The sequence below is a fragment of the Branchiostoma belcheri genome, unplaced genomic scaffold, assembly GCF_001625305.1.
Source record: "Branchiostoma belcheri isolate BF01 breed outbred unplaced genomic scaffold, Haploidv18h27 scaffold38, whole genome shotgun sequence".
NCBI lineage: Eukaryota > Metazoa > Chordata > Leptocardii > Amphioxiformes > Branchiostomatidae > Branchiostoma > Branchiostoma belcheri.
In genome coordinates, this window is record NW_017803998.1 from 1,786,738 (window position 1) to 1,800,622 (window position 13,885).

The following is a 13,885-nucleotide window of genomic DNA, read 5'->3' on the forward strand; positions in this document are numbered from 1 at the left end:
CTATGTGTGGGACACAACACCAGCAACAGTGCCTTTGTCCCACGTGTATTGCACTGTTGCATTTTCAATACATAAAGGTGGTTCTGCCCTTACAATATGACCAAAGTGGTGAAGACGAGCTAACCAGATTTTACTGGACAGTGGGGACTGGTTAGTTCTTGCTCTCAGTTCTGTGCCATTGAATGGCCCAGTGGCCAATTCGCACGAGTTTAAGAGGTCACAGGTTCTATCTCTGGCATTCCTGGATCATGAGAATCAGGATAGGAGAAGGAAAAGACTTACCTTATCTTTACTCTCATGGGGCTTTCTCCTGTGAAGTCCAGATCTATACCTGTATCTATCTCCTTTGTCTCACCTGAAACAAAAGAACAGTGTCAGACATCATCATGCATCTGTGTTGATACATTGATGAAGGTTGGACATCCAGGTAAACAATACTCATAGGCAATTCAAACTCTACTACAGTAACAGCATAAATTATGGAGATAATATCCAGATGTTATCAGTGTCTAATGAACTTGGTCTAACAGAACTCGATAATGAAAGCATATACATGTATGAGCCCAGTAACTGTTGCTCATATACGCTTTAATTATCAAGTTTTGTTAGTTCATTTAGTGACGCGGAAGAAGAGTGGTGGATGTCACTCAAAACATCCGGATATTATCTCCATTATTTATCCAGTAGTAGAGTTTGAATTGCCTATGAGTATCTGTGTTGGCAGTTACATTCAAATTGTTTAAAGTGAAAACTTCAAAATATGCCTTAACACAAGAAATTGTTCTCTTACAATGTAGAGCTTTTGACCAGTGAGTCTGAATCACTTTAAATATTCTGACCCTGTGAGACTTGTCATGTGGCTGCTCACGTGTCAACACTGGATCAAAGATACCTTGGTCAGCCTATTGAAGAAGACCAGAGTGACTGGTCAAAAACTCTGGGTGAGAGTAGCCTCCTTTGCAGACTTGTTGGGCGTAGGCTACTTTTTTCTGTGAGCGACGTGAGTAATATGCCGCCGCGAGGGGCGATTTGCTGCCGAGGGAGTTTTTGCAAAGGATTTGAGCGCGAATCCTTCTCTCCGCGGCAAAAACTCCCTAGAGCTACATTTCTTGTGTTGAATTAAGTCTTAACTATAAACAAGGTCATTTACCTGATTAACAAACATTCTGCTAAAACTTACCCCAGAACTTCTCCTTAACTATCTGGTATTCGTACAAGAACGGATCAATCCCAGCAGTCTCTATTCCGAAGGAGAAGGTGAACGTTGAGATGTTGAAGGTGGCGTGAGCCTTTACGGTCTTAAAGAACTTCCACATCTGAAGAAAAAAAAAAACATTCGACAGTGACTACAAGAGCCTAAGTAGTATGTAACAAATTGTTGTACTGTTACAGTTATTACGTTTACCTTGAAGTTCACAGATGGAAAACATTGTTTTTGCTCTGTTTCTTCTTCCTCTTCTTCTTCTCCAAACAAATAAGGTCAATGACCTGAACTAGACGTCTGTTACCATGATAACTAGTGTTGGGTTACATCATGTTGCAATTTTATAGCAGGAGGAATTTAGACTCCAGTCACCATATATGAATGTGACTGTAATGTATTGTACATATACTTCGGCAGAATGTCTCATATAAGGTTGTATTCACTCATATAAGGTTAGCATTTCGACAGTAGTTTCCAAATGTTATGTAGGAAAGAATATCCTCTGCAACAGGCAAAATTCTGATGCAACGTTGACCAAAAACCCAACACGAAAATACGGGGTTCTGCGCAGGCGCAGTACATTCTGTCGACGTGCTGGTTATACCTTTAATTCCACACAGCAGGTTATTCCCAGACACAGATCCGAAAATGTGCAGAAGACATTGGGCGGCATCTTCATAGTCAGGAACGGACAATCTGCAATGTAAGCATGTTGATTAATATTGCTAAACGTTTTAGAAACGACCAGACATATCAAAATTTTCATTAACAACCTTTATCACTATTTTCATGAAAATTAAGAATCATATCAAATGTCTTATATTTGGAGTGACATACAAATTTTAAAGTACAATTTAATCACTACTATCCACTACATGTACTATACAAGTTCTCTTTTACCCTAGAATGTAAGACCAAATGTTAAAGATAGACTGAATGGTTCTGTAATATGGTGCTGAAATGCCTTCCACTGATATATTCTTTTATGCTAGCTAGATGGGGTTGTAGCCGCGCCCCAACAGGCATCAGAAATTATCTAAATCAGCTTCACCAAAAAGTTGCACTAATTTCCTGAAGATCTTTGAAATATTCTGCCCATATCTTGACAGTTTAAATACCTGGATTTTTGTCCAGCAACTATGACGGATTGGGCAAAATTTTTGTCTGTCATGAGCAGCAAGTTTCCGTCAAAAACAGACGCTGGCTAACACTGTCATCGCTTACAGTTGGCATTTGAGGTCTTCATCCTTGCCACCAGTTCGTCGCGAGTTCCCGTAGAGTTCTCGTACCGCAGTGCGAGCTCGTTCTGCAGCTGTGCGAAGGTCATCTTGTCGGCACGCTTACACGGCTTGTTCAACAGCAGCAACTGGGAGTTGGAGAGAAAAGAACAATAAGTCAGGAGATAGACCTAGAATGATTGTTTGTATTTTATTGTACTTATGACATACACATATTCCACATAGGTTGAGCATTACAAATATTTCCGAATATGCAAGTAATAAAATTGATGTATATATGATGTAAATCACAATTTTTTCATGGTACTTGATGGTACGTGAACAAATAATTTGCCAACTTTCTTTTAGTTGCACCTGCAGCCACTGCGAACATTTAGTTCCGCAAACATTTCCATTTTTCTCATTCCACAAACTTTTGCTTTCACGAACATAAAGGGATTTACAGTGTATTTCTGTGTCTCCTATTGTTTATTTGAGCCCTTGTTCATAGAATACTCAAATTGCTGGCTACTTTTCATCAAGGTCATGAGGTAAAGACAAAATATGACAACATGAAGAAACATTCAAATCAAACTACAAGAGGTAATTCTTGGATTAAATACACATCAACGTCTGTTTGATAAAAACTCTATCGTCAGCAAAAATCACAACATTTTATAACCTCTGAAATTCATCCTTTTTATAACTTACTGTCAAAGAGTCTGCCACATCATTCAGTGCGTCGTAGCTGTCATTCATGCCCAGTGCTTGGAGGACATTCAGAAGGTCGTTGATAGTTGTTGACCCGAACTGAAATGTTGACGGTCCGGAGCCGTTTACGCCAGGCATGACGATAGCCAACCCTTGCTGCTGGTGCACTACACAACAAGAAAACAAAGAAATAAATAAACAAACAAATATTAGGGATTTCAAACTTCTGGAAAGTGTTCTTGGTTTTTGTGAATGTACTGGAGCAGTGAAGGGAATTGCAGGATGTAATTCAATCAGGTATTACACCGCTTCCTGAATTTCTGCACATACTGCAGCCACTTAATACTTGATCCCACTGGGCACGTGACCTTCAGGCATAAACTGTGTCTATCTATAACTACATGTAAGCCTGAATGGGTTAGGATCAGGCACAGTTCTGAATATTAGTCTCTGTGTATCCAAGAACGTAGGCACGGTTCTGGATAGAGCACTGTGAGTACTGGATATGCTTGGACTATCCAGAACCGTACCTTAGCATGTTTCTCGATAAAGCACAGTTCTGGATACAACACCAAATCTCCCCATGTCCATTAAGAAGTGCACATTTCTTATTCAGAATGGTTCATATCTAATTTCCGTAAATAATTTCATCAGGTTGGAAGATACTTAGGGTATAGAATTTTCTTCTTACACAACCATAGAGTTTCTCACCTGCTTACGCAAAAGTGCCACCTACTTTGGCGTTAAATAGCGGCGAGTTGCAGAACTCCAGTCAGAAGCTCTGAGGAAGGTGTCTGATAGACATCGAAACGTAAGCAGGTGAGAAACTTAATGGTTGTGTAAGAAGAAAATTCTATACCCTATGGTTCATATCTAGTTCTATGCATGAATGGGTCAGAGTTAGGATCAGGTTCTTGATACACATCTAGTAATGTGTAGTACTACACATTGTACAAAATACAGTTTTGTAGAACCAAGTCTGAGTAGGGTTCTGGATAAAACACAAAATCTGCCCTACTTCCGATCTGTCTCCCGTTGAGAAGAGCACGTTTCTTCCTCCTGCGGCCGCTCCGTGCAGACATAGTCTTGATGCTGGAGGTGTCTGGTTGAGTTGCTGTCCTGGTTGGACTTGTGTTCTTATTCTGTCTCCCTGCCAGACCCACAATTGAACCACTGGCAAGGGTCTTAAACTGGAACAGCAAGAGTTCATGAATGTGTCAGAAAATGTGTGTCAAATATCTAATAAGCATGACAATCAAATGATGAATCAGATATCTCTGAAAAACAAATTAATGATGAATAATTCAGTACCATGCAGTTTGAAATTTCTACAAAGTTATTGTAGAAGCAACATTTCTATCTTTCTTATACAAGTCATGTGCATTTGTGTATTTGATTCTGGCAACCAATTTTCTTTTTTATACTAGGTAAATAGCATTTTCTTATAATAATTGTATTCTAAACTGGCAGCCTTGTTTTCAGACTTTCAGGAAATATTTTTAATGGGCTTTCATGACCCCATTTCCTGAGTCTGACCTTTTGACCTGCTGTCATTCTGCCTATCTTCCCCACCCATGTTCTGTCAACCCAAGCTCTTCATTTCCCGTGCATAACCTTATATTTTGACCTCCTGTCATTCTGCCTATCACCCACCCACGTGCTATCATCATACTCTATCCATACTGACACGCAAACCCACAGCTCAGCCTCCCTAAAAAATACGGAAAAGCTACTACCTTATAGACAAATTTGTAGTCGTCACAGTCCTGAGTCCACACTGGAAGTTCTATGCCTCTTGGCTCCAGTAGTTTAGTGACGTCCATCCAGCCTCCAGGGAGCCACTTGGGTGGGACAGCCGTCCTGTACACCGCGAAGTGGATGTGGTTGTTGCACCCGGAGGCAAAAACTGTTCCGATCGCCTGCCCAGCAAAAACCTGAAGACAGAAAAGGCAAGTTTTAGGGAACAATGAGACATACCAGACTAAGTACTATATTTTTGTATCCTTCTTTGATATCATGTCCTAGACACAGTTGATCAACAACCCATTGCTCCTATGGCATCAAAAAGGCGTCTTTCTCTTCTTGTCTTTCAGTACCTACCTCCACCTCTGTGGCATTAGGATCAGCGAAGAGGGTAGCGTTGGGAGAGATGTTTGAGATGAAGGCCATCATGCCCAGGGCGTTGGAGTCGGTACAGTTGATGGTGACCGTACCTGTCACATTCTTCTTCATCATGCCGGTGAACGGGGAATACAGCTGGGGAGAACAAACACAAACAACATCAGGTGTGTGAGTGATTGATTGAGTAAGTGTGAATGAGTGAGTGTGAGTGAGTTAGTGAGTGTGAGTGAGTTTGAGTGAGTGTGAGTGCATGTGAGTATGAGTAAGTGATTGAGTGAGTGTGACTGAGTTAGTGAGCTTGAGTGTGTATGAGTGAGTGTGAGTGTGTTAGTTAGTGAGTGAGTGAGTGTGAGTGAATGTGTCAGTAAGTGAGATTTTCCGGCCTCCTTTTCTTGGCACAATTGTAGCCCTTTGGCCTGAGGGTGTCCATCGCATACAAAAATCGTGAAAGAAACTCCAGTCCAAGACCCAAACAAGTCATGGATTTGGGTCATAGGTACTGGTGTATTTATCTGGAGGCCAAACTGACCAGGGGCCGAAACATCCAACATTGTTTCTCCATATTACATATGTAAGTTCCTGTAAAGTCTAACAGAATAAAGCTCTTTATCCTGAGTGTTCAATAAATTAAATCAATTCTACTTCAGGGTTTGTTTGTTTGTTTTGCATAACCGGTAAACCGCCTTTAAGCGTAACACATCAGTTTTGTACATGTGCGTACATGTACAAGCTGCGTAAGACCGGACTTTAAGGTTTTGAACCACTCACACCGGGAAGATCCCCTACTCTTTTCGATATGTGCGGTGGGTTCTTTAACGTGCGTGGGGTGTGGCTCTCCCAAACACGGGACCTCCATTTAACGTCCTATCCGAGGGACGTCCCTAACCGAAGCTAGGTACTCATTTCCACCTGAGTGAAGTGAGGAAAGTTGTGTAATCGGTGACATGGGCAGGGTTGGAACCCGCGACCTCTGGGGTGTGAGCCGAACGCGCTACCGACTGCGCCACACGACCCCACATCTCTATGTCTGTACTAACCGTGGTGGATGCGTGGGCTGCCAGGTCGATGCCCTCCCAGTTGAAGTATTTCCCGTTGTGCGTAGTCGGGTAGAACCCGCCCGGACAGCCCGGCCCTCCCTCCTGGTTGACTCTCCGGGGAAACTTGACGTGGGCCCTCGCACCGAAAATCCTGACATACATCGCTTTTACCTTCCGATAGCTGCAATAAGAAAGAATCAATTTTCAACTAGAAACTAAGGTTACATTCACAAAGCAAATGCAGGTTATCACAGCCAAGGTATGATATAAGCCAAATATGTAGTTATCACATGGGCCTGAACCCTGTATCAAATGTTACGGTGATATAACAACGATTTTGATTTGTTCTCTACAGTTTTGTTTGTCTCTAAGTAATCTCATGTATTTATTTTGTATAATTTGGTTACCTGCATTATTTATGTTTTACATACAATTCTCTGTTACTTCTGTTTAAGTATTAACTTATGTTTTATTATTTCTGTAAACTGGGCCTCACTGAAAATCAACTTGTCAAAGCTGAGTTGGGCTACCCAGGTGTGTGAAAATGAAATAAATAAATAAATATTAAATAAATATAAGATGACTTACTGTTCGTCTAACACCACGTAGGCCTCCTTCAGGGCTGTGACCACCTTGATGCCCCTGTCGTAGTCATCACGGAATTCGTCCGCCACTCCGTCCAGGGGGTCCATGGAGTCATGCAGACGCGTCATGGCAAGGTCAAGCTCAGTCTTAACGATCTGCTTCAACTTGGACTGGATTGAAACAAAAAAAGATATGTTGATGTAGGTCAGACAGTCAGGTAACACATGTATGTAGGTACATGCTCTGAGGCTCATATTTGAACTTGACCTTCCTCTTTGCAACCCCTACACATCTACTAAATATCATGCAGTCATTCACAGCTTCTTGAGTTATGTTGTCAACATACAAACATGCATACATAATTATGCATGCCAACTACAGTATTGAGTTTGTAAATACATTTGATTTTGATTTTATTGAAATTGCAACAATGCAATACACGCGGAGCAGAGGCAGCTGTTACTGGTGTTGTGTCCCGCACATAGAAACGAATACTGGACACTGAGACGATACTCATTTTCACTTGAGTCTAGTGGGGAAATTCGTGTAAAGTGCCTTTCCCAAGGGCACAAGATTGGTGGCATGTCAGGACTCGAACCCGGGACCTCTTGATTCCAAGTCGCGCACTCTGCCGTTGCGCCACACGACCCCACACGACAAATACATGAATTGTAAATTGTCGTAAACAAATATACAGGGCAACTAGGTAATCTTGAGTCCTGGTCTTAATCTCTACCTATGCCGATAACCAATGAGAATTCTGTGCCCAATGGCTACTCCAGTAGGTTAAAGGCTAAACATACCTCATGCATGCCTATATATGCTGCGATGGGATCTTTCTTGGCTTGAGCCATCCAGGCATCCATGGCCACTCTGCTTTCAGCAAGGGCTGTGGTCAAGTTTGCCTTGGCTTGTAGGACCATTGCCTTGAGGTTAAACCAGTCGGGAAAATGTCCTGAAAGTCAAGTACAAGCCAATTTTCATCCTGACAGGCAAAATTTGAACAAGAATATGACAGATTTCAGACTTTGGAAATTATTGGAGTGTTCCTTAATATGCATTCCTTAGCTTCCTGAATTCCCCATTCTTGCCATTTCTCTGAGCAATTTCCTGTGTCTGACCTTTTGACCTCCTGTCTGTCAATCCTCACCCATGTGCTGTCAACCTACTAGTACTCAGTCTGGACAAACAGACACATGAACCCAAAACTTGGTTACCCAAAATAGTACTTTCATAACCTCCTTTTTCTCAAATCACAAAAATGATCCATTATGCAAAAAGTAAATGAACTTATTAACTGTAAACATTATTCAGAATTTTCTGTAAAATGTTTTGTTTCCAATTTACCATTAGGAAGAATAATGGCCTTCATTTGATTCGTCCTTTGGAAAAGGGTGTACGCTGCTTGGGCAAACCTGAAAAAGGTAAACCAAAATTAATCTTGTTATCCCAAAACTATAAAACATGACAGAAGTTAAAGTATATCTCAAACAAGTTTAGTTCATATGAACTCAATTAACAGTTGAGCTGCTCTCTGATTAGAACAGAGAAGACAGACACTATGGGTTCATTGTATGTACAGCTAGGCTCATTGTACTAAGAAATTGCCCTAACCCTTCTCAACAAGAACAATGAACAGTAGACCACATGGTGTAACGTCCCAAGGACTGTGACCATTTCCATTAGAATGCATGTATGGTGAGTGACAACAGCCAAGGAGAATTGTGAATTTTATGTTTACTAAGTAAACACAAAATTTACCCTAGTGAAGCAAACAAACAATTATTATCAATAGTTATTTCAGACAGCCTACCTGAAGACACACTTGAAGATATTAGCGAGGGCTCCCTTGGGGTTTGAGAAGACCTCATCAAGGGCACCAACCAAGGTCACAATGGAGTCCCAGATTTGGTCAGCAGCCCATGGCAGATCCACAGAGATGGTCATTGTCACCAACTACACAGAACAACAAAACATATTTCTCAATGGAAGGCATTTCAGCACCTCATTACAGAACTCACTAGATACAGTCTTTAAACTCATCCCTTACAGTCTTTTAACAACTGGTCTTTTTACCCATTTGCAAAATTAATGCCAATTTTACAAATGTATGGTAGAGTTATTGAATCATTCTTGTTGATATTTACATTCTGTGAACCTTTCAAAATAGTCATCAAAAGATTAGCAAACTTCAACATTAACAAGGAGGTGAAATATTTAACATGTTACATGTACATACATGTGTACCTTCCAAAATCATATCCAGTTGCTTGAGTAACTGCTTTGTGTACTGTAGTCAAAATCAACTGTGTTTTAATGCCACGAGATCATTTATCAAATTTTATTTACCTTCCTGTCAATCTGTATACTTTAGTAGTAACTGTTACATATTCTCCTCCTTTTTGCCATTCTTCTGCTTTCAACTACTCATAGACACACAATGGAACACACACAAACAAACGAACACACACACAAAGCAATACTTCCTGGCCTCATTCACTTACATTGTAGAAGGTGTTGATGTCATTCCTGATCTTGTTGATTTTACCCACGATGCCCAGCACGGCCCTGACCATGGGGCGGATAGTGGGGGGCCACACATTGGGATCATACTTCCCCAGGACATCCAGAACATAAATCACAACATCCTTTATCATAAGGACCTGGAAGAGAAACAAGAAAGCTTCTTAAAAAAGCTGGCCGGCAGAAGTGGGAATAGCTGGTTGGGTGGCATGGGTGCGTGTGCACTATTAATGACTCAAATAATTGGTCAGCTTGCTGACTTGAATTGTAGCAATACTAGCTTGCCGATACATGCTTGACGAAGCAACGAAGTGCAAAAATAATTGGGGTAAAAATTTAACTTACATGTATTGACATTCCTGGGTAAGAACAATTAGTGATTGAGGCAAATATGGATTTATTATTAACTGTTACGTGCGATTGTGTGGTAGACATTGCGTCATTTTTACTTGCGGTTGTGCTTATTAGCGGATACATACGGTTAAGGCTTAAGCATTGCGTCACGTTTATTAGCGGTTACGTGCGGTTAGGTATTGCGTAACTTCGGTCGCCCCAGCCACCAAGCACCAAGCGCATTTCCATTTCAAAGCAGCTTGTAGCAGTTACTTTTGACATAAGCCTAGTTGGTGCTAGCTTGCAAAGTTTGAACCCCTACATGTAATTTGGACCCCCTGTGGTATCCAGAACCATGCTTTATCCAGAACCATGTCCAGGCACGGTTTTGGATAGTCTATATACATGTAGTATATGTGCATCCAGAACCGTGACTGTGGCAAATCTACATTCTTATTGCATACAAGAAGACTCTACTGTATCCAGAACCATGCCTGATCCTAACCCTAACCCATTCATAGCTAGATATTCTGGATATTATGTGAAGCTTGCAAGCTGGGAGCTTGTTGTGATAAGCCCTAAATGTAGGTGGGTGGATGGACCGACTTGCTCCCGGCCTGCCAACTTGACCTTACGGTCAATTTCTGGTAACCAGATGTCCCATTAAAACACCCACTTTTTATGTTTACCAAAGGAAAACATATTGTTTTTGCTCCATTTCTTCTTCTGTTTCAAACACTAACCTCTGACCTGGTCAATGGCCTCTTTTGTTGACGTCTGTCATCATAGTAACTGGTGTTGGGTTACATAATGTTGCAATTTCATAGTTTGAGTAAGAATTAACAGAGCAGACCATATCCGAAGGTAAACATTATGCATTTGCTTTGCAAATGTTACTTTTCTAGTTTTTTACCTTTTGTAATATGTACTATATTTTATTTGGAAATGTGGTTTTAAACTCTGACACATACCCTGCCAGGAAGGGCCTCCAAAGATGACTTCAGTGCTTCAAACAGATCAATGATGTCAGTCTCCCCTGTCACCACACTCTGAACAGCCGACACCCCGGTACTGATGGCGTTGAAGATCTTTCCAACAACATCATCAAACTTGCTGGTGATGTCTGTCACAGTCCCTATATCAAACTCCTGAAGATGACGAGAAACACATTTATGAAAAATGGCTCCGTCCCTGAGGCATCGCCAAAAATTAGCTACTTGATACCAGCTTATAGAATCAAAAAGAAAAGCAAACAGTCAATAATAACAAGACATGCAACGACACTTTTAATTTGCTTTCAAGAAAACTGAATTAGCTACTCCTTGCTAATATAGATTTAGCTAATAGAAATGAAACGAAAAGCAGCCGGTCATTAATGACATTAATGACTGGAAACACTTTTGCTATAAAAAATGGCTCTGCTCCTGACGCATTGCCAAAACTTAGCTACTCCTTGCTAATAAAGGTTAGCTTATAGAATCTAACAGAAAGCCAGGCAAGACTGAAATCAACACTTTAATTTGCATTCGAGAGCATCCAAAAATGGCTGTGCCCCTGTGACATTGCCGAAAATTAGCTACTATACATGTATTGCTAATGAAAATAAGCTGTATCATATAGAAAAGAAGATGCCAATATATCAACCCAACTGCATTGTGGTCAGGTGTACAATGTAGATTCTGGCCTGCAACACCTTAAGATAAACGAATTTTTTTACGGTAAGTCGTACCATACCTGAAGCAGGTTAAGGTTGTACCAGGTGTGACCAATGAAACACAGTCGTATGACAAAGATGTCAAGGTTTATTCCCAGAATTCCCAGGTGCACCCTTGCGAACACTTCGTCGTGAACCGTTACATCTATGTTTCCTTCCAACGGTTCTGCATAGAGAGATCAAACACACGAGAGATCAAACACATGAGAGATCAAACACATGAGAGATCAGAAACATCAGAAATCAAATGCATATTATTATTAAGAGATCAAACACTAGAGATTAAACACATGAGAAATCAAACACAAGATAGGTCAAACACATGAGAGATCAAACACATGAGAAATCAAACATTAAGGATAAGAAACATCAGAAATCAAACACATAAGATATCAAACACTAGAGAATTCAAACACATAACAGACCAAACACATGCATGAGATCAAACATGACAGATCAAACACATGGGAGATCAAAAACATGAGAGATCAAACACATGAGAATAACAGGCGACACTATAATTCCGGACAGACACTCTAATTCCGGACTACCTCTCACTTTTCAAGCATAGTTTGTCCTGGGCAATTGACATTCCATATTGTGATGTAGAAGATGACAACAACTATGTAGATAACAGTGATAGTTCCCTAGGGATCAGGTTTTTTCTGCAGATTTCTGCAGAAATCTGCAGAATTCTGCGCAGAATTCTGCACCCCGCGCAGATTTCTGCGCAGAATTCTGCGCTGGGTGCAGAAATCTGTGCAGATTTCTGCGCAGAAATCTGCTTTTTTAAAGATTCTGTACCATACTGTCCTATAAAATGTATCATTATGGTGATAGGTGGTAGATTTACTACCCTACAAATGCTACTATCAGTTTACGTGTATTTTGGGCATAACTTGTCGGAAATGCATTGGCTTTTGCCCAGTGCCCTACAATTTGGCATGGGGATAGCTTTGCACTGTACATTGTTATGTATGCTGTTCTTTTCTTTTTGTTTCTTAAAAAAATTGAGATCTTTAAATTAATTTATGAAGTAAAACAATTCTCCACAAAGTGATGATGATGAGCTATACACATTACAGACAAGGACATGCAACGTAACAGACGTTTCGTTTGAGCTATACAGACAAGCATAAGACCAGATCCAGTAAGTGTAACCAGCTAGCCTGAGTGTCAGCCTTTTTATCTTTCGTCTACTCCCCACTATGCTACATAACAGTGATAGTTCCCTAGGGATCAGGTTTTTTCTGCAGAAATCTGCAGAATTCTGCGCAGAATTCTGCACCCCGCACAGATTTCTGCGCAGAATTCTGCTTTTTTAAAGATTTCATACCATACTGTCCTACAAAATCCATTATGGTGATAGATTTACTACCCTACAAATGCTACTATCAGGTTACGTGTATTTTGGGCATAACTTGTCGGAAATGCATTAATTTTTGGCTTTTGCCCAGTGCCCTACAATTTGGCATGGGGATAGCTAAATGCACTGTACATTGTTATGTATGCTGTTCTTTTCTTTTTGTTTCTTAAAAAAATTGAGATCTTTAAACTAATTTATGAAGTAAAACAATTCTCCACAAAGTGATGATGATGTCAGCTATACACATTACAGACAAGGACATGTAACGTAACAGACGTTTCATTTGAGCTATACAGGCAAGCATAAGACCAGATCCAGTAAGTGTAACCAGCTAGCCTGAGTGTCAGCCTTTTTATCTTTTGTCTACTCCCCACTATGCTACATGTAGAGTGTGGGGAGCGTACGAACGCTAGAAAGGCTGACACTCGGGCTAGTAACCAGCAGTATCAGTTGAATGAACCATATTAGGGAAATTCCATTGACACACGGGGAAGATTTCTGCAGAAATCTGCAGAATTCTGCAGAAATCTGCAGAATTCTGCACAGATTTCTGCGCAGAAATCTTAATTTTAAAAAAGATTTCATACAATACTGTGAAATTGTCCCACAAAATGTATCATTATGGTGATAAGTGATAGATTCACTCCCCTAAATGCTACTATCACTAGTTACTTATTTTGGTTAAAAATGTCAGAAATGCATTTTGCTTTTGTCCTACTTTATGACAGCCCAATACCCTGCATGGCATGGGGATAGCTTTGCATAAATATTATGCTAAGATTTTGCTTTCCAAGTTTTTTATTCAAATCTAAGACTTGCAAATGGTTTTATATGGCTTACTTTGGGTAAAAATAGTAGAAAATCTATATTATTGGCTTCTGTGCCTCTATATTACAATGTACAGTCGAATGACCTGAAATTTTGAAAAAAAGATGTACCTTGGTGAAAGGTGTTCACTTTTTTTTAGATGCCAGCCTTATTTACTTGTTATTTTGGGTAAAAATAGCCAAAAATGTATATAACTCACAGGCCTACATGTATGTGCCACAATATTATGGCCCAAATGACCTGCAA

At 40.4% G+C, this 13,885-nt stretch overlaps 1 protein-coding gene across 1 annotated transcript in view; it reads right to left on the bottom strand.

The window, feature by feature from the left end:
• LOC109476484 overlaps positions 1-13,885 on the bottom strand; it is a gene marked incomplete at its 3' end in the record, with an annotated part of 130,748 nt that overhangs the window by 89,690 nt on the left and 27,173 nt on the right. Inside the window, exons 17-32 of the mRNA XM_019777420.1 lie at positions 11,466-11,611; positions 10,703-10,879; positions 9,380-9,538; positions 8,689-8,831; positions 8,223-8,290; positions 7,679-7,830; positions 6,879-7,045; positions 6,291-6,471; positions 5,233-5,388; positions 4,869-5,066; positions 4,151-4,322; positions 3,133-3,299; positions 2,429-2,570; positions 1,809-1,900; positions 1,181-1,316; positions 283-355 (exon numbers count right to left, since the gene is read on the bottom strand). Coding sequence (XP_019632979.1) covers positions 283-355; positions 1,181-1,316; positions 1,809-1,900; positions 2,429-2,570; positions 3,133-3,299; positions 4,151-4,322; positions 4,869-5,066; positions 5,233-5,388; positions 6,291-6,471; positions 6,879-7,045; positions 7,679-7,830; positions 8,223-8,290; positions 8,689-8,831; positions 9,380-9,538; positions 10,703-10,879; positions 11,466-11,611 — 2,329 coding nt within the window. The remainder of the gene's footprint in view (positions 1-282; positions 356-1,180; positions 1,317-1,808; positions 1,901-2,428; positions 2,571-3,132; positions 3,300-4,150; positions 4,323-4,868; positions 5,067-5,232; positions 5,389-6,290; positions 6,472-6,878; positions 7,046-7,678; positions 7,831-8,222; positions 8,291-8,688; positions 8,832-9,379; positions 9,539-10,702; positions 10,880-11,465; positions 11,612-13,885) is intronic.